Genomic DNA, 25,158 nt, shown 5'->3' on the forward strand with positions numbered 1-25,158 from the left:
GTTCAATGATTGATGAGGTAGCTTCATGGTAAAAAACCCACCTGCCAACACAGAAGAGGCAGGAGACTGGGGTTCAGTCCCTGGATCAGGAAGACCCCCTGGAATAGGAGATAGCAACCCACTCCAGTATTCTCGCCTGGAAAATCCCTTGGACAGAGGAGACTGGTGGGCTACTGTCCATGGGGTTGCAAAGAATAGGAGACAGCTGGGCACACACATACACACATTGATCTTTTCAGGTACTCTCCTCCCACCAACATCCAAATAGATGTTAAAGAATAATTTCCGTGTTACAGTGGATATTCTCGAGGCTCAGAGAGGTCAAGAAACTTGCTCAAGATGACACAGTGTATGGTTGGCAGAGCCTCAGCTGAGCAAGAATCTGACTCCGCAGTTCATGGGAGCCTCTCTGCTGCCTCTTCCACCAGGCTGCTGCCTGGACTAGACTTGAACTGTGTTGCCCAGTCCGTACATTGCCACTACCTCTATGAATGAAAGAAAAGTGAAAGTGAAGTCTCTCTGTCATGTCCTGCTGTTTGCGACCCCATAGACTGTAGCCTACCAGGCTTCTCCATCCATGGGATTTTCCAGGCAAGAGTCGTGGGGTGGGTTGCCATTTCCTTCTCTAGGGGATCTTCCCAACCCAGCGATCGAACCTAGGTCTCCCGCATTGCAGGCAGATGGCTTTGCCCTCTATGAATAAGTCCACATAGAAGGAGGGACCCACTTAGTTTGGGTAGCCTAAGTACTCTGCCCTCTGGCTCCAGGAACAGGAAGAAGAGCCCTGCAGGCCAACTTCTTCACATGGTCAGCCCCATACCTGCTCACAGGTTGACACGTGTGCCAGTTGCCATCTTTCTTCAGTGTGAGTGTAAGCCAGGTGGGCAGGCTGCAGACACGCCCGCCTCCACTGGCCAAGGGGTGCTGACCCCTGTGCTACTTATTCTAGAAGCATCTACCCGTCCGCTGTTGTCACATGCTCTAAAGTTCTGTCTCCTGGGGTTGGTGGTGGGATGGGTGTCAGTTAGCTACTTTCTCACACCGAGCACCTACTTCCCTGGATCTCTGACCCCCTCCAGGGCTCTATTGAGAACTGTGGCTCCTCTCTACCGTGTCCTCCTGCCCCCGAAGTTCTTGCTCATCCTTCATTTTTAGTTATCACTCAGTGTGATCAGGTTCACTTTTCAACTTTCAGAGAAACTCTGAAAACTCTCATCTGTTCAAAGATCCATCCCTCCACCCCCACTTTCTCACTATAATGAATATATTCCCCTTTTTTACTGCTTTTTTGTAATTTCACTTGGACTTTGGGAAGGAGGAAAGGAAACACATGTATTCATTTCTTAATTACGCTATTTGCATCTGAGCTCATGTTGGTTTTCTAAGATAACCTCTTGTTATCAGCAGTAGCATTCCGTGCACATTTAATGTTTGAAGGCCAGATTAGTGATTCATTTTATTAATACTTCAAAGAAACTAGCAGACACCTTCAGGGAATTGATTCTTCCTTTTAAAATATTTCCTGTGTATCAACATCTATGCCAAACATGAGGGGGAAAAGGGACCTTATTTCTGTGGGTTGATCTGTCTCCTCCCCCACTTTGCCACATCCCTAGCTTAATTTCCTCTTTCAAACATCTCAGAAGCCAATCCTTTTCCTGTAATTTTGAATTTGCGTGTTTGAAATTTTTCACAAGAAAACATTGGACTATATGTCCAGCTGTCATTCTCTGGTTTTCATCCTTCCAGCCTCTTTTCCATTGGATAACTGCGGTTGTGTATTGAATTCCCAAGAAACTAATTCTTGGAGGTTCCCTTTCCTTGATGATGGAAGTTAGAAGAGAGAGAGAGAATTTTGAGACTCCCATCAGTAATAGCAGTCCATCAAAAATAGGGCTGAATTCCTCAGAGGCGGTTCAGGGATCGATGAAGACAGGACTCTAATAGCCAGAAAGCACATCATTTATTTCCCCAAAGACTTTGGCATCCACCAGATCATCTGACTCCAGAAGCGACCCCAGAGGTTAGCCAGCCTTAGGGAGAGATGGCTGGAAAGGAGTTTGGGATGCATACTGCCTCTTTCCTGTCAAGCCCACGGTTTGCAACTTAGGGCTCCACCTTCTCTTATTTGTAGCCCACAGGAGCTGCTGGAATGTTTAAGCACCTCCAATCAGTGCCTTGCTGTATTTAAGCTCTTCCGCCCAGAGCAGATGACCAGAACCTGAGGGAATGACTGGAGGGTGATAGGTCATGGAGTATGGGAGTGGGTGGGCGACAGTGGGCACTGAGATCCAGGGAGCACCAAGGAACAATCAGATCTGAAAAGGCACATTCATAATCATGGAAGCCCATTCCATATTTTGTCTCTGGTGGGACACCATTTATATATATATATACATTCAATATGCAAGCCAGGCGGGCTAAATTGTAGCCTCTCTTCAGTAAATGCCCCAGTTGTTTAGAGTTAAAAAAAAAAAATGGTTTAGATTAGCACCCGGGCACTCTGACAAAGGTCCAGAAGGACTTAAGGGACTTGCCAGCATCATTAGCATTTTTTTCTTCTTTTTCCAGCCGCACTAAAATATGTTTGCTCAAAACAGAGGGAGATGAAAAACTACTGGCAGCCAGTACCTCTTAAAAGAAAAAAATATTTTACTCCTCTGGCAAACATACCAATTAAAACGAAGCTGTGTTGTGACAGATTACGGAGCAATTAATGCCTAATTGAGCCTTCTGCTAGATGCTTCTGTGAAAGCCACTTTACAGGGGCCTGAAGTGGCCACACCTTAGAGGAAAAGAAACCTCCAAACTTCCTGTAACACCCTCTGCGTTGAGGGGCCCGGAAACCAAAGACAACATTTTTACTTTGAATCTCCGAGAGTTACACTGACAGGATTAGCTTGACAGAAAGATCTTGACATTGTAATCCTACTGGGGATTTCATAGTTTCCTCATTTGTAAGCAAAATCTATTTTCCATGAGATATTTTTAGTGCAAGCATCCCTGTTGTCTTATTTTCTTGCAGTATACCATTAGATCTTGAGGCTGGTCCAAGTCAGTCACGTGACTCCTAAGCATCTCTCAGTCCCCTCTTAAGTGACTAGTCTCTCAGGAGTCAGGGAATACTAGACTCTTAACTGCCAGAAACTTTAAAGTCCTTCCTGAAGCCTTGAATTCTTATTGATAGGATGTGAAAATGCTTTACAGCTGCACTATTTTTTTTTTTTCCTGAGAGGTCAGCTTAGCAAAGCTCGCTGCCTGACCTCAGTAAACAGAGATATTTTCAGCCATGCAAGCCGCCTATGTAAATATAAAAATGTATCAGGCTGAAGAATTGCATGCGTGGGAACAGAACAACCGAGCTATTGAAAGAAAATCACAGGGGGAACACTAGTGTCACTCACATGGCTTTGGTTAACGCGTTCATACTCTGGATAAATCGTTTTGATTCATTGGACTCCCCACTTTAGATGAGTCCATTTCATTTCTGGAACTTACGAGCTACAATAAGCAGAACCCCAATCACTTAGTGAGGTGTCTAGTAAAATTTCCTTCTGGAAGTTATTACAGTAAAAAGACAACAATCACTTTCACTCTTTATATGACACGCCTCTGCCTTGGAAAAAACATGTGAGTATAAAGTCAATTTTTCAGTTGTTTAATGTGAAAAAGAGTGATTTGTTTGAGTGTCTGAGAGGGAAAGATATCTTTAATCAGACCTCCAAAACAGGAATTGAAGAGAATCACTGTAATGAACAGGAAACATGCTCTTGAGATGAATTGAGAAATGCTCTCTGGGCAAAATGCTCTAATATTCCTGAGTGTGTTTAGTTTCAGTGGATCAAATCTTTCCCATCTCTGCATCCAAGCTATTTGGCGGTGATCAGATGATCAGAGCTCAAGGAAGTGATTGGAGAGTGAGCTGGCTGCAGCTGCGATGTAGGCTGTTTTCAGGGACAAGGAGCCACTGTTTTTCAAACATAGCATCCACATAGAAGTTATTTTCTGGGCTCCAGGATGCAGCGATGGGCTGCACTGCCAGCATTGTTCTGCTTCAAGCTTTTCGTTCTGTGGTCCAGAGGAGCTGTCCACACATTTGTAGACGACGCCAGGAGGAACCATCCCACGAAATTTTGCCTCTGGAAATTGACGATGAAATGAGTAGACCCAGAACCCTCATCATAATGGTATGGTATCTGTGGCAAAACAGCCTCAGTTGATGAAGCTGTGATTATAGAAATGAAGCTGTCATTTGGGATTCGGGTTTTCAGCTTTAGATAAAGAAATGTGTGACCAAGAGTTTACTACTGTGCTGTACTGTTGGAGGAAAATCTTTTCAGAATGATTTCATACATTATTCACAGAACTGGTTTTCTTTCTCTTATATCTGTCTTGAAAATGTGCAGTTTGGCGGTCTGTTAGAAACTCTCTTCTGCCTAATGTTTTGTGTTGCTGTTATTAACTTTTGGGCAGAAAATTCTGAAGCCTGGTTCAATTAAGTGGATTTTATGTTGTGACTCTAATTTGAAAGTAGAGCCCCAAATAGGTATTTTTATATCACATGTGACTCATCCAGTTGTGTTGGCAGTTAGATCTCTAACTTCAAAGCATTTGAGGCTTTCATTTCTGGCGCTGCAAGGGAAATGCCTTTCCAAAATACTTAACTTAGGCATAAAATCAGAATGAAGTTTTTGAGAATTTTGTGGAATGCATGGTGTTTTCATTAGAAAACTGTTTCTTGCCACTTGACAAATGACATTTTTGTCTGTGCTTTAATGCTTATAGTGTTAACTCCTTCACGTGTATCTGGTTGATCAGCTAGAAAAAAGTGAAGGGTAAACTCTTTCCTTACCTTAGGTTCAGGGAGAGATCTGCTTAGTCACTGAAATCCTGTCTTAGGATGGAAGTGTTGTGCTTAAGTTTCCAAAATTGAGGAGGCATTGAAGTCTGCATGGTTTCAGCACAATCGACTTTTTTTTCTTAGATTTCAATGGTCGGATATCAAGAATGCAGTAAATAATGAATGATAAATACCTGTTACACCAAAAGTTTTTAAATGAAAGTCATTTGGCTTGAGCTGTGCATCTGAGTGACAGAATACTAAGCTGTAACATTCTAGGTCAATCTCTCCAACAAATCAATATTTGATTTTCAAAAGGCAATACTGTCCTTCAACTACTGGGCTATGATTACCTCTTGAAGGGAATACTTAGTGGGACTATTTCATTCTCTCATTATTTCCATGCTGTGCTGTGCTAAGTTGCTTCAGTCGTGTCTGACTCTTTGCGACCCCATGGACTGTAGCCTGCCAGGCTCCTCTGTCCATGGGATTGTCCAGGCAAGAATACTGGAGTGTGTTGCCATTCCCTTCTCCAGGGGATCTTCCCAACCCAGGGGTCAAATCTGTGTCTCTTACACTTCTGCATTGGCAAGTGGGTTCTTTACTGCTCTTGCCACCACACATTCTATAGCTATGTATTACTCATGCCATGTAAGTCTTGAAAACATTTTTTCCTAATTTTACTAAATTTTTACAACTAGAAATTTGCCCCCAAAATCACATTTCAAAGTAATTGAGAGATAAAAAGTAATAATTCACCTAATAACAGTGCCCTGTTTTTTCAAAGATCCTTTTATTCATATGATACTTTTATGGACATTAAATGAGGTGATGATTTATTGGTGAGGAAAATAAAGTTTAGAAAGATGGAATACTTTGGTTATATCACACAGCTGCCAAATGCCAGAGCCTCAAGTCACACTTAGATCAATAATTCCAAAAGCCAATATGCTTTTTCACTCTGTTCATATTTCTAAGGAAATAATGATAAAACTGATAGAAGTGAATTTTTATGAGAAATCTGATGGAAATGTTGGACCACTCAGAGTAAAATATGCTCATGCAAAGTTATTTTGTATCTTGAAAGTTTCCAATGGGCCAGTTGAAAATTCACACATTCCCCAATTGGGCCAACCACTGTTCTTAGTACTTGGAATCCATCAATGAACAAACCCATCAAAGATCCTTGCCCTAAGTTGCAAGATAGCATATTTTGCAGATCTCTTTATGGAATTACTATATTAGGGTTGTGATGCTTAGTGTTCTAATTTAAGTCAATAAAACTATTCCCTATCTTTCAAGATGGTGGTTTGAAAACTTTAATGCACTTCACAATCACCTAGGAGTTCTTGTATATACAAATCCTTGTGCTCCTGGTCCCAATGACTCTACATAAGAAGATCTAGAGTGGAATCAAGGATTCTTTGCTGTTAGCAAACTTCCCACCCCCAACCCAACTCCAGTTATTCTCAGGTTCTGATGGAGGAACAGGGTGGATGACACACTGAGACACATCACTCTGGAAACTGATAATCTAAACCCTCCATCTGGCGTCCTCCTTTAACCTTATATGCTAATTGTCTTCTAACTCTCGCTACAACCTTCTGAAAGTGGTGAAAGTGTTAGTCACTCAGTCGTGTCTGACTCTTTGCGATCCCATGGACTGTAGACCACCAGGCTCCTCTGTTCATGGAATTCTCCAGGCAAGAATACTGGAGTGGGTTGCCATTACCTTCTCCAGGGATCTTCCCCACCCAGGGACTGAGTCCAAGTCTCCTGCATTGCAGGCAGATTCTTTACCATCTGAGCCACCAAGGAAGTTCCACAAACTGATTTTTTAAATTCTCTTACTTTCCCATCAACCATTAGTCACCAAATTTTGTATATTGATTGTGGTGTATCTGTGTGTGTGTAAGATCACAGACTCTAGAGACAGAGATTTTATATTGGAATCCTAACTTCATTCCTTATTGGTTATATGACCTTCAGCACACTTTTTAGCAACTCTGGGTCTCCTTTCCTCGTCTGTAAGATGGAGGTAATAGTTCCCTTAGCTCAGAGCTGTTGTGAGGGTTTAATAAGTAAAGGGTGTGTTAAGTGCTTAGAATTATATCTAGATATATAAGTAAGATTATTAATAAGTAGGACTCTTGAGAGTCCCTTGGAGATCCAATCAGTCCATTCTAAAGGAGATCAATCCTGGAAGTACTGATGCTAAAGCTGAAGCTCCAATACTTTGGCCACCTCATGCGAAGAGTTGACTCACTGGAAAAGACTCTGATGCTGGGAGGGATTGGGGGCGGGAGGAGAAGGGAACGACAGAGAATGAGATGGCTGGATGGCATCACCGACTTGATGGACATGAATTTGGGTGAACTCCGGGAGTTGGTGATGGACAGGGAGGCCTGGCGTGCTGTGATTCATGGGGTCGCAAAGAGTCGGACACGACTGAGCAACTGAACTGAACTGAACTAAGGACTCCCTAACTGAAAAAGTGACATTTGCAGAAAAGACCTGAAGGAGGTGACAAGTGAGTCGGAATGGCTCAGGCAGAAGGACCAGCCAGGGTGACCGTCCCTGATACGGGAAGCAGCTTGGGGTGTTTTAGGACCAGCAAGGAAGTCACTGTGCCTGAGAAGCCAAGGAGAAGGCAGTAGAAGAATGTTGTGGTGGTAATGCGGGACAGATCATGTGAGGCTTAGCAGGCCATGATGAAGACTTGGGCTTTTTCCAAAAGTGAGAGGGGAAACCACTGGAGGGAGCAGGCACAGCAGTTAAGAGCACGGGCTGGGGAGCCAAAATGTCAGGGTTGGAGTCCTGTCTCTGCTGCTCATTAGCTGTGTGATCTTAACTTGCCCCTCCAGTGCCTCGTTGCCTCACTGATGAAACGCAGAGAGTCACAGTACCTGCCCTGTAAGGTTATTGTGAGAATGCAGTTAATACTTGCAAAGAGCTTGTGCTTGGTGGGTAGTAAGTGCTATATTAGCTATAAGCTTGTTAATTTGGATGGTCTTGGGCAGGGCAGTGACAGCATCTGTGGTTGCCAAGGGTCCAGGGTAGAAGCAGAAAAAGAAAAAAGTCGCTCAGTCATGTCCAACTTTTTGCAACCCAATGGACTATATAGTCCATGGCCTTCTCCAGGCCAGAATATTTGAGTGGGTAGCCTATCCCTTCTCCAGTGGATCTTCCTGACCCAAGAATCAAACTAGGGTCTCCTGCATTGCAGGTGGGTTCTTTACCAACCAAGATATCAGGGGTAGAAGCAGGGAGACCATTAATCAAGAAGCTATTGCAATGATCCCCACAACAGACCTGGATAGTACTTGTTGAGATTGTGACAAGTGGCTGGATTTGGATATATTTTAATAATAGGACCAGTAGGATTTGCTTACAAATCGAACACAAGTGAGGGAAAGAGAGGAATGAGGGATGAATATATGGTATTTTAGGGTTTTTTGTTGTTGTTTTGTTTTTTGTCCTGAACCAGAAGACTGAGTTGCCATTCAAAAGGGAAAGCCTGCAGGAGAAGATTTGGCAAATGAATCTAAGTTCACTGTAAGACATGTCATGTTTTAAATACCTGTGAGGTCTATACATGGAGATTTCAAATAGAAGATTGATTATATAGGTCAGAGTCCCAAGGAAGAGTCTACAAAGAAGATATAATACCTGGCACAGTATCAGTTCAGTTCAGTTGCTCAGTCGTGTCCAACTCCCCATGACCCCATGAATCACAGCACGCCAGGCCTCCCTGTCCATCACCAACTCCCGGAGTACACTCAAACTCATGTCCACAGAGTCGGTGATGCCATCCAGCCATCTCATTCTCTGTCGTCCCCTTCTCCTCCCGCCCCCAACCCTTCCCAGCATCAGAGTCTTTTCCAGTGAGTCAGCTCGTCGCATGAGGTGGCCAAAGTATTGCAGTTTCAGCTTTAGCATCAGTCCTTCCAATGAACACCCAGGATTGATCTCCTTTAGAATGGACTGGTTGGATCTCCTTGCAGTATAAGGGACTCTCAAGAGTCTTCTCCTGCACCACAGTTCAAAAGCATCGATTCTTCGGCGATCAGCTTTCTTCACAGTCCAACTCTCACATCCATACATGACCACGGGAAAAAAATAGCAATTAATGATTGATGAATGAATAAAGAATCTCTCTACTAATTTTCTATAATACTTATAGTGTGTCACTCCATTTGTAGTTAATTGTATCTTTACCTACTTCATTGAACTTTTAATTGCTTACTTACTTTTCTATTCATATTTTTATCTCACTGATAGATGGAAAACCCCTTGTAGGCAGGAACTAAGCTGACTTTATACCCTAGTAGTGCCCAGTACAATTGTTTTTATAAACTAAAACTTGATATCATTGATGATTTGAAATTTGTAAACAATTGACCCCCATATGAAAAGCTCAGTTGATAAAAGCTGCCTTCTTAACTCTTCATGAAATGTCCAGGAATAAGTTAAGAATGAAGACAGCTACTACAATAAATACAAGGGTTTGAATGTTCTTCAAAAGACTCTGGCACTCAAGTCATCATTATATCGAAGAATCTCATTGCTGAGTCCAAGTCCTGAGTCTTCATGGAGAGATCAGCTTTGGGCTAGCACTGATTATGGTTTGGCTGCAGAGTCCAAAATGAATAGCCTGGTAAACATCAAAATAAATCATTGTAGGCCCTCGGCCTTTGCAAGGGACACATGAATCCGAATAGCTGAGACTATTACAATGGCCTGTTAAAATGCATTCAAGTTTAACTGGGCAAAATGAGGAAATTCCTTCAAAACTCTACTTTACCTCTTCAAAAATTTTTGCTCTGATGGGAGAATGAACAGAAACCCTTTCATGAATTATTTTTTCTTACATCCTTTATAGCATATTTTGTTGAAGGCCTCAGACACTAATTTCATTTATGGAGATATATAGACATTCTGGGGAATGTCTATAATTTCTGATGTAATTCACTAATCACCAGCCCCGGAAGCTGACTTCCCTTTTAAGACCTATTTCCTCTCCTTCCCAACCCCCAAAGAATATTTATCTGTTTATATGGTGCAGGATAGGGATACAATAGAATGAGAGCAAGAACCAAATGCTAGCCAGGCTCCTGGTCTCTCACTATACGACCAACCCCTGTGCATAATTCTAGGGTCTAAACTTGAAAGTAAAGCATTTTATAAAATCCACGAACATTTTGGGGTGTCTCTGTAATAGTAGAAACCATAAAATTTAAATTTGTGAATGCCAAGGATCTAGTGTACATAACATGCCAAACATGGCTTTGACTTTAATTTTGATTGAAGACAGGAAAATATAGTCTAATGTGGTGAGTCGGAAGGTAAACTCTCTTCTGTGAGTCAGAGCACTTACAGGATAAGCATTTCAGAGCCTGGGAGCTTCAGGTGCTGTCCAGACCTGCATCACAAGTCACCCTTTTGTGGCTACCAGCTCCAGGGCTCTGATGAACTATAGTTTATAGGTCAAGTCCTGTCCACAGTCTTTTTTTGTATACCCTATTAACTAAGAGTGGTTTCTAAAACTTTCAAATTTTACAAAACAAAAAAGGAAGGAAAAGAAGAAGACTATGTAACAGAGACCATATATGGCCCACGAAGCTTAAAGTATTGACAGTCTGGCCTTTTATAGAAAAGTTTGCTGACCTTACTCTGGTGAATGATGTGGGTTCAACCAGAATGGAAACTTCTTCTTTTTTTTCTTTTTTTTTTGTTTTAAACTTATTTGATTTCTACGATGTACTTGCTCTCTGCTTGTGTGTGTGTGTGTTAGTCCCTCAGTCGTGTCCAACTCTTTACAATCCCATGGACTGTGGCTCACCAGGCTCCTCTGTCCATGGAATTCTCCAGGCAAGATTACTGGAGTGAGTAGTCATTCCCTTCTCTGGGGGATCTTCCCAACCCAGGGATTAAACCCACATCTCCTACATTGGCAGGCAGATTCTTTACCCTCTAAGCCACTAGGGAAGCCCTGCTCTTGGCCTACCTTGATGCAAAGGAACTTAGGTTTTTCCTGGGCACCTTTTGTTCACCCAAGGGTCTGAGAACTGTTGTAATTCAATGAAGAAGCTTTAGATTTGGAGTCAGAAGCCCTGTGTCTGAGTCTCAAGCCTGTCACTTAAAAGCCCATGTGATCTGGACATGATGATTTATTTGTCCTGGTTTCTGAAATGGTGACTACTATCTATTCTGTCTGTTGGAAGCATCAGAGTGTTTATTTTTATGGAATCACTTTGTAAATTAGTGGGTATTATACAAGAACAAAGTCTTGCAGGTAGTGGGCTAACTTACAGTGTCAGAGATCCACTGTCGGTCACCGTCCCAGTGAGAGTTCATTATCCACTGAGTGACTCATCTGTGATACAAGGACACAGCTTACATTAGGATTTTACTGTATTTGCTCCATCTCTACCCCAAAAGGCTGGAACAGTGAGTGTGGCCAGAAGAGAGGGTCCATGAGGGAATTGTCAGGCTTCTACTTGACTAGCTTTGACTAGCTTGGTCTTCAACAAATCTCCACATTTGTGTCCCCTCATGTAGAATAGGCATAATAGTCCTTCCTTCCTGGTCAAGTTCTTTGCAAAACCTGGGATAAGGAAGGAAGCTAAATGAAGGAAATGAATTATTTGTGAAACTAATGATGCCTTATCTTTGGAACTCACATTTGTTTACATTTATGTCCTATGAATAAAATCAGGACCAGAGAGAAATAGACTTTGGGAGCCACTTCAAAGAAAATAAAATAATTTCTATTCTTATTCTACAATAAATATTCTAATTTAATAAAACTTGTAACGAAAGGGATTTTGCCGAGTTTCAGCTTTATGCATTCAGAGGAAATGACTTCAAACATTCTCAATCCTGAGTAAATATTCATATTTCATTTTAGAGAGGTTGAATTTTGAATATACTAATGTAAGATTCCCCTGGGAAAGGAAGTTTGTGTAATGGAGTGTGAATTGAAATGGTTTGCCATAGATAGATGGGTATAACGTGGAGCTTAAAAGCACAGGGAATCTTTGGCAGCTATTTTTCCTTGTGAACTGAATTTGAGCTGAATCTCAAAGCCACATAAAATGGACAAATGAATTGAATGGCTTCTCTATGAATATAAGAATTAATTGAATGTAATTGAGGCTTAGTAATTAGCCACACAAATCTTTGAGGCCAAGGCTTACTAGACTCAAATTACATCTGGTCTCATCTTGTCCAATAATCTTACATCTATCTAGTTCTCCAAATAAGATATATTTAGAAATGATAATAAACAAACAAAAAAAAAATTCCAAACCTAAAATGTAAAATTTAAAACCACCACACTGGTAAAGAAAAGCAGAAAATCAGGTATATGGAGGAATGCAGAGGCTTTGACCAAAAATAATTACCAAACTCAATTTGGTAGAGATATAAATATATATTTGTATTATAATAAAATATATATTAAAACATGTAGAAAATTATGTCCTTAGTAGGTATAACTGTTTGAGGAGAGACCATGATATAAAGATTCAAACAATTTTGTTACAAGTAGAAATATGTAGTTATATGGCTAGAAAAAGTAAAGACTCAAGAAATAAGTGGTAGCGAAAAGTTCTTTAACTTTTTAAGATACTCAAATATTAAGAAAGTCTGATTATGCTTCTTTTTGTTTTTCTTTCTTCCCTTTCTAGATTTAAGGCTTATCTCCAACTTCCAGGTTTCAATACAATGAAATCTTGTGCCAACTGAGTAATATACTTGAGGATAAAAATGCATATTTTGGCAAGCCAAATGCAAATAGAGTATTTTTGTCATGCTTCAACAAATTTCTTCTAGATAGTTGTTTTATTCTCTCATATTTTCTTTTCATGGAGCTGATTTACTTAAGGGCTAAAGTCTAGGAGTTTTGAAATTCATTTCCCATAATCTATGCTGGAATGCATTTTATTCTCTTAAGACCTCGTCCAACAAATTCAACATGTGTCAAAAGAATTTGGATTGTTGATTATCTAAACATCAGAAATTCAGTAGACAGCAGAGAAACAACTGCACCTTGCCTTTGACAGGCACAGGCGGCAAGGGCTAACTACTGCTCTTATCTCATGGAGCTTAGAGTCTGGCGGCAGAGACAGAGAAGACGCAAACAAATATAAAATTGTAATCATGCTAAGTTCTTCAAATGAGAGTTACATTCTACCTTAAGCTTGTCTCCTTTGAGCATCCATCCTCAACCAGGCCACCAAGGAAGGCTTCCTCTAAGGAAGTAACGATGGAGCAGAGATTAAATAGTAGTTGCTAAGAAGAGGGAGAGTGCCATGTGTCACTCCTAACTTTTATTTTGTTGCCGTGGGTTAAGAACCCTTGGTTCATTGCCCCATTCCACCTTCAAATTCAGCAGCGTTGTATCGTCAAACAATTCTGACTCTGACCCTTGACTCTCCTACCTCCCTCTTTCACTTACAAAAGACCCTTGTGGATTACATTGGTCCCACTTGGACAATCCAGGACCATGTCAAGGTCAGCTGATTAGCAACCTTAATTCCATCTGCAGTCTTACTTTCCCCCTTACCATATAAATAACATATTCACAAGTTCTGGAGCTTAGGATGTGGACATCTCTGGGGGACTGTTATCTGTCTATTCAAATATTTCATGGAGTTACTTTCAGAGTTCAGTGAGTGAACTCACTGAAAAGGATCTATAATGTACCCAGAACTTAGAAAGACCTAAGTTTTAACTATTATGATTTCTTCCATTGTCTGGTTGAAACTAAGAGAGGCTCACAAATTTAATATACTTTAAAGAGTTATTTTAGGAAAAAGAATTGAACTGCTAAAAGGAAACTTAATTTGTTCTTCATAGAATGTGGAGAAATGGAAATTCAAAGTTAGCTTATTTACAGGAGCACTGTAATACTTACTGAATAGATTATTCAAAGAACACCTACGCTTATTAGAGATTCTCTTCTGTGTTATCCATCAGTTGCCACTTTTCTGAAATTTAACTTTTAATTTCTTTTTGTTTTCCCTTTATCATTTATGAAGGAATACTGCATGTTCCGAGTTCTCCAAATTATGCCAAAGATAGAAATGATAAGGAACAAAGAAAAAACATACAAAATCTTTTAAAAAAAAAAAAAAGTCTAGAATTTAAAACCACCACAATAATAAAAAAAAAAAAGTAGAAAATCATGTGAGAGAGAGAAAAAGATAATACTTTTAGGTTCAATAAGGACAATTGAAGTTATTAGCTTACAGATAAAGAATAAATTGTATTTTGCCATTTTAAAGCTATTTCAGTGTTTTTTGATGTGAGCAGATTTTTAAATTACAGCAGATCTATAACCATTAAGAAACTTAAGGATTCTGGCAATCCAGTGGTTAGGACTCTGCTTTTACTGCCCAGTGCCAAGAACTCAGGTTCAGTCCCTGGTAGAGGAGCTAAGATCCTGCAGTCCACAAGGCCAAAAAGAAGAAAAGAAATTTAAAAATTTGAAACTATGGAATCTAGATTCTTCTACAAGTTGTTACTCAGTTAAAGGTTTGATGAACGAATGTAAGTTATATCTTACAGGTCAGAAAATTTATAAAAGGAAATCTGTGCTGGGGGGGGGGGGATGACATGGGTTCATTTGGGAAATTACCAGCATCCATGCCATTTATTGGTCCTTTATGTTATCAAAGGTCTTCTTGGCTTTCCTGCACTTTAGGAGAACAGACTGAATGAATATCCCACAAAATAACTTCAAATTCTGTTTTATGAGTCAGAGAAAGTAAAGATGGAAATTGTACCCACAAAATAATAGCTCTTTAGTGAGCTCTTCCAGATATTTATCAAGCACTTTGCTAACAACTTTGCAGTTATCTTTTCTTGTTGCCACAACAACCCACTGGAGGATATTATTTTTATTCCCATATCATTGAGGAAGAAACTAAAGCACACAGAGTAGCTCTGCCCAATTCAAATGCAATGTGAACCACATAATTTTAAATTTTCTAGGAGCCATATCTTAAAAAGTAAAAAAGATGAAATTAATAATACATTTTATTGAACCCAGTATATCCAAACTCTGGTTATTCTGACATATAATCAATATACAATTATTAATGAGATATTTTGCATTCTTTTTTCTTAAGTTTTCAAAATCTGGTATGTATTTATACATATCACACATTTCAATTGGAATGCTAAATATTTATCACAAGTACTTGTGCAGTATTCAGGTTACATAAAATTTACAGTTGAAAGAGTAAATTCACATAGCCAAGTTGTTTCAAAATTAAACTTTTCCAGTAATTGGATAGAGTAGAGTTTGTAAAGATAAGCCAAAATTAATGAAGATGAAGTAAAACTAAAAATTCAGTTCCTCAGTCACACTGCTGCTGCTGCTGCTGCTGCTGCTGCTAAGTCACTTCAGTCGTGTCCAACTCTGTGTGACCCCATAGACGGCAGCCCACCAGGCTCCCCCGTCCCTGGGATTCTCCAGGCAAGAACACTGGAGTGGGTTGCCATTTCCTTCCCCAATGTGTGAAAGTGAAAAGTGAAAGTAAAGTCGCTCAGTCATGTCTGACCCTTAGCGACCCCACGGACTGCAGCCTACCAGGCTCCTCCATCCATGGGGTTTTCTAGGCAAGAGTACTGGAGTGGCTTGCCATTGCCTTCTCCGTCAGTCACACTAACACATCTCAATACCCACATATGACTAGTGGCTGCTGCAGTGAACTGTGCAAGTATAGTGCTTACTGAACTTGCCCTCGATCACCCTTTGGTAGGAACCTGAGCTGGGATTTGAACCTGGGGCTATTGCTTGTAGCCACAGTGCCACATTGCCTCTGCCTCGAAAGGCCAGGGAGTGGTGAGCAGCACCAGCCTCTGCCCACCTTTACCAGTGCATTCTCTATTGCCTTGCCATGGACCTTTGTTTCTCTGATTTAAATAAAACTAAGCAACCTAGATAGTATATTAAAAAGCAGAGACATTACTTTGCCAACCAAGGTCCATCTAGTCAAGGCTATGGTTTTTCCAGTGGCCATGTATGGATGTGAGAGTTGGACTGTGAAGAAAGCTGATCGCCGAAGAATTGATGCTTTTGAACTGTGGTGCTGGAGAAGACTCTTGAGAGTCCCTTGGACTGCAAGGAGATCCAGCCAGTCCATTCTAAAGGAGATCAATCCTGAGTGTTCATTGCAAGGACTGATGCTAAAGCTGAAACTGCAATACTTTGGCCACCTCATGCCATGAGTTGACTCACTGGAAAAGACTCTGATGCTGGGAAAGGTTGGGAGCGGGAGGAGAAGGGGACGACCGAGAATGAGATGGCTGGATGGCATCACCGACTCGATGGAGGTGAGCTTGGGTGAACTCCGGGAGTTGGTGATGGACAGGGAGGCCTGGCGTGCTGTGATTCAGGGGGTCGCAAAGAGTCAGACACGACTGAGTGACTGAACTGAACTGAACTGAACTGAAGCAACAAAAAATAAAACATTTACTTTTTTTAAAGCATATAGGGAGTGGGCAGGGGAGGTGTATCTATTAATATGAAGATTTGGGGTGAATTAAAAATTTGTCTTTTTTCACCTGTCCCTAGTAAATTTTTCTAAGGTATATAAATATCCTTATCAAGTTGGCAAATGAGTCAAATATATATTTTTTAATTGATTAATTAGTTAATTAATTACAAACGGACAAGCAACCCAGGCTAGAGATGGAGTCAGGGACAACCCCAGTGTGGCTCTTATCGAACATGCAGACTACCACTTTCCCTGCAACCTAGAGCCACCACCTCCCCAACCTCCCACCCCCACTTTCCATATCACCAACTTCCCTCACTCCATCTTCCTATCATCTCTGGCTCTCAAGCAGCCATGCCCACCCCACCAACTCCACCCACATTTTCTTCACTCCTGCAGCCTGGTCACGCCCGCTTTCCCAACTGCACCCTCCTGCCTTCTGTCTCTATTGATTCAGGTATCTGCCATGGCATTCCTTTGCTGTGTCCAGTATGGCAAGCTGCTTGGGAATTTTCTTTAAAATTCAGAGTTTTCCATGTAGATTGTATATAATAATAACATGGTATGCACTGGGAATAATAGAATCCAGTTGCTTCATTTGTAGGGTAAAAACCAGAGCCTTATCTGTGGCTTTCATAAGGGTTGGTGACAGAACAAGGACCTTTGCCCAGATCTCAAAGTGATGAAACCTTCACTCTTTTAAATCCCACACTCTTCCTTTCTTAATCCAAAGATAATGGGCCAGAGTGTGTGCACAATTTTAGGTAAAACCACATAATTCCTAACTGCAAAATAGTAATGACATCAGTAGCAGAGCAAATTGTATCCGGTCTCTGATTATTTTAGAAGAATAAATTTATATGGAGTTGAAACTTAATTTTGTCATTTAGTAAATAAGGACTCTTACTCCATACTATTCTCTTGAGTTTCAGTTCAGTCGCTCAGTCGTGTCTGACCCTTTGCGACCCCATGAATTGCAGCATGCCAGGCTTTCCTGTCCATCACCAGATCCTGGAGCTTGCTCAAACTCATGTCCATTGAGTCAGTGATGCCATCCAGCCATCTCATTCTCTATTGTCCCCCTCTTTTCCTGCCTTCAATCTTTCCCAGCATCAGGGTCTTTTCCAGTGAGTCAGTTCTTCACATCAGGTGGCCAAAGTATTGGAGTTTCACCTTCTGCATCAGTCCTTCCAATGAATATTCAGGGTTGATTTCCTTTAGGATTGACTGGTTTGATTTCCTTGCAGTCCAAGACACTCTGAAGAGTCTTCTTCAACATAACAGTTCAAAAGCATCAATTCTTCGGTGGTCAGCTTTCTTTACAGTCCAACCCTCACATCCATACATGACTACTGGAAAAACCAAAGCTTTGACTAGATGGACATTTGTTGGCAAAGTAATGTCTCTGCTTTTTAATATGCTGTCTAGGTTGGTCATAGATTTCTTCCAAGGAGCAAGTGTCTTTTAATTTCATGGCTGCAGTCACCATCTACAGTGATTTTGGAGCCAAAAAATAAAGTCTCTAACTGTTTCCATTGTTATCCCATCTATTTGCCATGAAGTGATGAGATAGGATGTCATGATCTTAATTTTTCAAATGTTGAGTTTTAAGCCAACTTTTTCACTCTCCTCTTTCTCTTTAATCAAGAGGCTCTTTAGTTCTTCTTCACTTTCTGCCATAAGGGTGGTGTCATCTCTGTATTTGAGGTTATTGATATTTCTCTTGGCAGTCTTGATTTCAGCTTGTGCTTCATCCAGCCTGGCTTTTCACATGATGTACTCTGCATATAAGTTAAATAAGCAGGATGACAGTATACAGCTTTGACGTACTCCTTTCCCAATATGAACCAGTCCGTTGTTCCATGTACAGTAATAACTGTTGCTTCTTGACCTGCATACCGATTTCTCAGGAGGCAGGTAAGATGGTCTGGTATTCCCATCTCTTGAAAAATTTTGCAGTTTGTTGTGATCCACACAGTCAAAGGTTTTGGTGTAGTCAGTAAAGCAGAAGTAGATGTTTTTCTGGAACTCTCTTGCTTTTTCTACGATCCAACAGATCTTGGCAATTTGACCTCTTGAATTTACCTGAAGGATTAAATACTAAGAAAATGAGTTCTGGTTAATCTGCAGAATAAACCTATATCCTGGGTGTCTTGGTAGTCCCAGAGCAGGAAGAGCAAAGGAAAAAAAAAAGATAAATCACTTTCTCGTAATCCCTTCAGATTGAACAGTTTACATAGTTCTACTTTGAGAACAGAAGTGTATCTGTTACCTTCCAGAACTCTGAACCACAAAATACTGTGCTGTACCAGAAAGACAAATATGTAATGACAAAACAAGGATTTGATGTCAGACCTGTGCCATTTTAAAAATGCGGGACTATAGGAGAATTCCTTGCATTCTTTGAATTTCAGTGTCCCAATCTGCAGCATGGCAGTGGGTCTTCACGGTGCTGTTGACCATCTAAATGGAAACTGAGGAAAATCACTTAGCACAGTGCTTCCATTCCTGAGGAAAATGTACCTCTTTTTCATCAGTGAAGTGAGGAAAATATCCAGTGTGTACCTGCATCATAATTAAAATAATAACTTTTGTAAGTGAAGTGTAATAACTTCTGTAAGTGAAAATTAACACTATTTTGTGTTAATTCCAAAGGAGACATTTTGGTATGTTTGACTGTTCTTCACTTTTCCAGATAAGGAAATTGAAATGCTAAAAGAGACAGCGAGTAAACAAGGGGACTCAGTGAAAAAGCCAGTGAACCAAATGACATACCCCCAACAAAAGCCCTTGGAAGAAATAAGTGGACCAAAAGCTAGAGATCAAGATTAAGGACAAAGAGATGTAGGCAGGGAAGAGGCTCACTGAACAGGGAAAGAAATGAAGTATAAAATGCCTTTACCTCTCTCAAATCCAAGTGGTATGAGGTTGTTAAAGGGTCCTGTTGTAAGGCTTGCTTAAAGCCAGTCTGCTTTTGTGCCACTGTCAAACTATGGACATTTCAATCAGTGTCATTCTTCTACTCTTTTTTTTTCTTTTTTTCCCATGAAGATATTTGTTCTTTCGTAATGGCTACCATACTTTGTCCTATTTTTACCCATGCTGTTGAAAAAGAATGCTGATGGGTTTTCAGTTAAAGATTGTATTAGTATATCCCTCTTATTTACTTAGTTTTGAAAGTTGAGTGGAGCATGGCAGATCTGTAACTGATGAAATTGGGGTGGAATCACATTTTCAGGGTCTGATTAGAGGATTTTGTTTTGATTGACAGTCAAGTGAGCCAATGAGCACTTCTGGAAATGTCATCTTAATGAATATCCCTGTCATGCAAGAAAGGGTGTCACTTCAGTCCTGTCCGACTCTTTGCAGCCCTATGGACTGTAGCCTGCCAGCCCCCTCTGTCTGTGGGATTCTCCGGCAAGAATACTGGAGTGCGTTGCCGTGCCCTTGTCCAAGGGATCCTCCCAATCCAGGGATCCAACCAGTGTCTCTTATGTCTCCTGCATTGGCAAGTGGCTTCTTTACCACTAGTGCCAGCTGGAAAGCCCAGCCCTGTAGTAGTCATTTGCAGAAATGTGAAGAATAAAGAGACGCTCTTCTTTAAATACATCCCTTTTTTCCACAGCTGAAATGAAAAGAAATTATGAATTGTAGCTGAGTTTGTCACAAAGCGGTAAGCACCATTGGAATCACCTAAGTTCTCCTTCAGATTATTTTTAAATCTGCCATAGAGACAGTGTATTTCACTGAAGATGTGTTAAGGTCATTGAGGATCATCAGTACTGTAGATTACTTCTTTAAAGAGCGAGATTGAAAAGAGAAACAGGATTGTGAAGTTATAGTATTACTAAGTAGGGCTTCTGTGGTGGCTCAGGGGTAAAGAATTCAGTTGCCAGAGCAGGAGATGTGGATTCGATCCCTGGGTTAAGAAGATTCCCTGGAGAAGGAAATGGCAACCCACTCCAATATTCTTGCCTGAGAAATCCCACGGACAGGAGCCTGGCCGGGCTACAGTCCATGGGGTTGCAAAGAGTCGAACTCGACTTAGTTACTAAACAACAACAACAGTACTACTAAGTAAATTCTAGAGTATTGTAGAAGCCTCAGTTAGGGAAGACAGCTACTTCTTCAAACAGCTGCACATTGTTAAAACTCCCTTGGCAGAAGCAGAGAGCCCAGGCTCAAACTGAGACCACAGAGAAGTAAATGAATTGTAGCCGAACAGCTTTGCCCTGGTGTTCTACAGAAGACACTGTGCTTCTCTGAAGCTTTACTGCCTGGACTTGGCAAACCCTACTTTCATTTTACCGCTCCAACTTTCTGCCTCTTTTTAATTGTAGTTTGTACCAGTAGATCTGTGTGCTTGTGTGTGTCTATGGCTCTGTTTTGCAGTCAAAGAAACTTCCCAACACTGTGTTGTCTTTAAACATTCAGCGTCATTATACCCATATATGCACAGTTAATTTACATGTCTGAATCCATGTAGCTATACAGCCAGATATGGATAGTATGTCAGTTAACTAGTAGCCAGAGTTTTAAATGGAGCCTGGTGGGTCTGGAAAATGAAATCTACTTCCTTATTTAGCCATTTGAGACTGGATCTGTTATTTCAGAACCTTGTGATGACAAAGCCAATGACAATAAAATTTTTGAGATAGAAATCTTAGCCAATATTCTCCTCACCGACTCAATGGACATGAGTTTGAGCAAACTCCAGGGGATGGTGAAGGACAGGGAAGCCTGGTCGGCTGCAATCCACGGGGTCACTAAAATAAACAACTGAGCAACTGAACAGCAAAATTCTCATTTCATCTCTTACAATATAGCAATAAGTGTTGCTTTATCACTATTTTACGAAGAATACCAAAAATGCAATAGCAAATGGTTGTGTCAGTCCCAAACAGATTAAAAGAAGTAACATGCTGAAGACCTCATAAGGAAGTGGAAAATTGAGACTAGGGGCTGATCGGCTGTAGGAGAATATAGCGTAGACCCAGACCGCATACCTTCCAAAGCTCAGCCATTTCTGGCAGAGAAGGGCTTACTGAGCCCCAGTACTTGCCCTGACTTGGATTATTTTGTGCTTAGACTTTGTGGTTTAACGAATCAAGAGTTTAAACTATTCTTAGTTCCTGGAGGTTATTTTCTGATGCTCGTCTTTAAATACCACATGGGAATAATTGTAGTCAGTGAAACTAGACATACCATTTTCTGTTAGCTTTATCCTTGCCATTTTTGTTTCTCACATGCTCGATTTCCCAGCCAGTGCTCCCTTTTATGTGCCTGATCATGGCCATAATTTAACATCATTTTATTTTCCTGGTGGTTATCTGTCTCCACGTTGAAAGGTGCAGACTTCCATGAACCCATTGAAATTCAGTTAGTGATTTCTCTGTAGGTGTTTCCTCAAAATAATGACTAGAAAGCTCCAGTTGCAGAAGGGTAAAAGTCAAGGCAGAATAAAGTCTATCATTTTTTTCTCTTTTATATTTTTTAATTTCCTATAAATAAGTATATACCATGTGAGCAAGGTAAATCATGTATATCTGTATAGAATGAAACAGTGAAAATACTTGAGGGATCTTACTCAAACCTCTTGCTCACATTTCTGCATTTCTCTCATGCCCCTACAAATAATCATCATTGTTAATAACATCTACATACATGTAGTTTTCTTTTTTTTGCAAAATTAATAAGACTTTTAGTATGTGGTACACCAAGAGATCTTTTCAGTCACAAAGGTAAGCATGATTATGACCCAGAACATGAGGACACAGAGTCAGTTTTTGGTCTAATTTCTCATTGCAGTTTGGCCAGGGGGCCTGTGATAGTCACTGATATAACTTACTTTCTGTCATTTACCAGCAGTAAGTATGCATGTGTGCTCAGTCATGTCCAGCTTGTTGTGACCCCATGGACTAGCCTGCTAGCTTCCTCAGTCCATGGGATTTTTTTCAGGCAAGAATACTGGAATGGGTTGCCATACCCTACTGCAGGGGATCTTCCCGACCCAGGGATCAAACCCATGTCTCCTGCATCTCCTGCATTGGCAGGTGGATTCTTTGTCATTGAGCCACCCGGGAAGCCTCACTTTCATAGCCACCTAATTAAATGACAATTTTGGATACTTGATTATAAAATAACGCTTTAGGTATATCCTACCCATTGCCAAACCACTGGGCAAACCCTGAAATTTTCACTTATTATGTAGTTCTTCATATTAGATAAAGACTAACAGATAAATGGAACTTTATCTGTTTGATCCTGGCATATTCTGTGCCCAATGAGTGGGGTCATTTCATCAGCTTTTACTATTTGTAGCATCTACAATATTTTGGACCTAAGTGATCTGTGTATAAGTCCTGCCTCTTTCATTTTAAATGTGGTTAAATGTGAGCCTCTATGTGAAGGAAATGGCAACCCACTCCAGTGTTCTTGCCTGGAGAATCCCAGGGACAGGGGAGCCTGGTGGGCTGCTGTCTATGGGGTTGCACAGATTCGGACACAACTGAAGTGACTTAGCAGCTTAGCAGCAGCATGTTTTTATCTGAGTATCTGCTTAGGGTAAAATATTTAACTTTCTAAGCATGTGCTACTTGGCATTAAAGAGTTCAATCTATGTTGTTCATAGCCTTAATACAATATAGTTGGCCATAAACCTGACAAAATAGTAAGGTCCATTTCCAAAGAAACTTGCTACATAGGCCATTATAATCTTTGTGACACTTAGCATTTTTCTGCAACTTTAGAATGAAAGTCATTCTGCTTTGTCTCGGGAGCACTGTGTGATACCTACATATAATCAATTTCACAATTCACCTGTAAGAGGCGGTAGTCTTACTGACTTCCAAAAGGAGGAAAGAAACACTTAAGACTTTTAGAAATTAGAAGCACATATTTCCTTTTTGTTGCCCTGGGAATTACCTTCAGGAACTTACAAGTGCAGAAAAGTAGAAACTCAGAAAGTCAGACTTATGTAAATCTTAATAGACTTTGTGGTAATTTTATGTATTCAGAATAGCCCCTGGATGGACCTAGAGGTTATCATACTGATTGAAGTAAGTCAGACAGAGAAAGACAAATATCATATGGTATTTCTTATATGTTGAATCAGGCTCCCTGGTGGCTCAGATGGTAAACATGTGTAACATCATTTTACTACAAGGAGGCCATGATTTTTAGAGTGGTTTATGTTATATCCTCGGAGAAGGCACTGGCAAGCCACTCCAGTACTCTTGCCTAGAAAATCCCATGGATGGAGGAGCCTGGTAGGCTGAGTCCATGGGGTCACTCAGTCGGACACGACTGAGAGACCTCACTTTCACTTTTCACTTTCACGCATTGGAGAAGGAAATGGCAACCCACTCCAGTGTTCTTGCCTGGAGAATCCCAGGGACAGGGGAACCTGGTAGGCTGCCGTCTTTGGGGTCGCACAGAGTCGGACACGACTGAAGTGACTTAGCAGCAGCAGCAGCAGCATGTTATATCCTAAAGGAGATCAGTCCTGGGTGTTCATTGGAAGGACTGATGTTGAAGCTGAAACTTCAATACTTTGGCCACCTGATACAAAGAGCTGACTCATTGGAAAAGACCCTGATGCTGGGAAAGATTGAGGGCAGGAGGAGAAGGGGACGATAGAAGATGAATGGTTGGATGGCATCACCAACTCAATGGACATGGTTTTGGGTGGACTCAGGGAGTTGGTGATGGACAGGGAGGCCTGGTGTGCTGAGGTTCATGTGGTCACAAAGAGTCAGACACAACTGAGCGACTGAACGGAGCTAAACTATGTTATATCTTAATACAAAGAAGCCTCGCTTCTTATCAAATAGAATTCTCTTTCTCTCTCTCTCTTTTTGCCACAGGGCTTGTGGGATTTAGTTCCCCAACCAGAGTTTGAACCTGGACCCTTGATAGTGAAAGCACAAAGTTCTAACCACTGGAAAACCAAGGATATCCCCAGGGTTCTCTTTCTAAAATGAGCATGAGGTACAGAGATAGGGCCATGACTGGGGCAACATCCATATATATTCCTCTAGCAGCCCACCTAATTTTTTGGTATTAAGAATAGGCAGCCCCTTCAGAAATGTCTTTTGAAAGAATTTGGAGGGAAAGAGTGGATGGTTTATAAGCTGAGCACTTTGTTTGCCAAATATCTGAAGGCGTCAGTGAGTCTGTTGTGCCCACTTGCATTTTTTCAGGATAATGTTAATCAATTAGCTCAATTCTGCTATAGATAGTAAGTAATTACATTCCCTGGGAACCACAGTGGCATGATTAATAATACATTCTAATTTCCAAAAGTAGCATTTCACTCAGCATTTAAATGTGGCTCTTTGAAAAGTAAGCTTTCTTGTATATAAGAAATATGGGTAGAGTGAAATTTACTTTTTTGAAAATAATCCTGTGAAAATGAAAATATTATAAAGTTTTCCGTGAGGACTTCTGGCCCCTCCTGTGTAAGTGAGTACAATTTAAAATGCTTCTTTAAGCATTTTCAAATAAATTCTTAAGAAATAATGCTGTAGGCTTCAGAGTTAAGTATACTACATGGGAGTTTTAGGGAAGCCATGTAAATTCTTAAGAATCATGGAGCACCTGCTAAATTACAGTTCTGAGACTAAGATCTCTCTAGGGTAAAAAGGTAATTAAGCCACTGGCTCTGTATCTGAGAAGATACCACAGCAAGAGGGCCTTTGGCCTGTGCTAAATAAGTAAATACAATCTAAAGAGAAATAAGGTAATTACCACGAGAGAAACACAAAGAAACTGCCATGAGGTTTCAACGGAGGGATGAAGAAGGCAGGA

The 25,158-nt window shown here is 40.8% G+C and overlaps 1 protein-coding gene across 4 annotated transcripts in view; it reads left to right on the forward strand.

Moving 5' to 3' along the window:
* Positions 1-25,158, forward strand: part of DOCK10 (dedicator of cytokinesis 10) — a 321,880-nt gene that overhangs the window by 62,843 nt on the left and 233,879 nt on the right. For 2 of the 4 annotated variants that reach the window (XM_088845234.1, XM_088845237.1), the window contains exon 1: positions 3,991-4,187. The exons of 1 other annotated variant lie outside the window; for it this stretch is intronic. In XM_088845234.1, the coding sequence (XP_088701360.1) occupies positions 4,026-4,187 (162 nt within the window). In that variant the 5' untranslated portion in view covers positions 3,991-4,025. Of the gene's footprint in view, positions 1-3,987; positions 4,188-25,158 lie in introns of those variants that run through there. One more of the 4 variants, XM_088845248.1, reaches the window with a different exon arrangement.

This window comes from Moschus berezovskii, chromosome 2 (assembly GCF_049115385.1).
Source record: "Moschus berezovskii isolate FMDL1 chromosome 2, NW_MosBer_1.0, whole genome shotgun sequence".
NCBI classification, from domain to species: Eukaryota; Metazoa; Chordata; class Mammalia; order Artiodactyla; family Moschidae; genus Moschus; species Moschus berezovskii.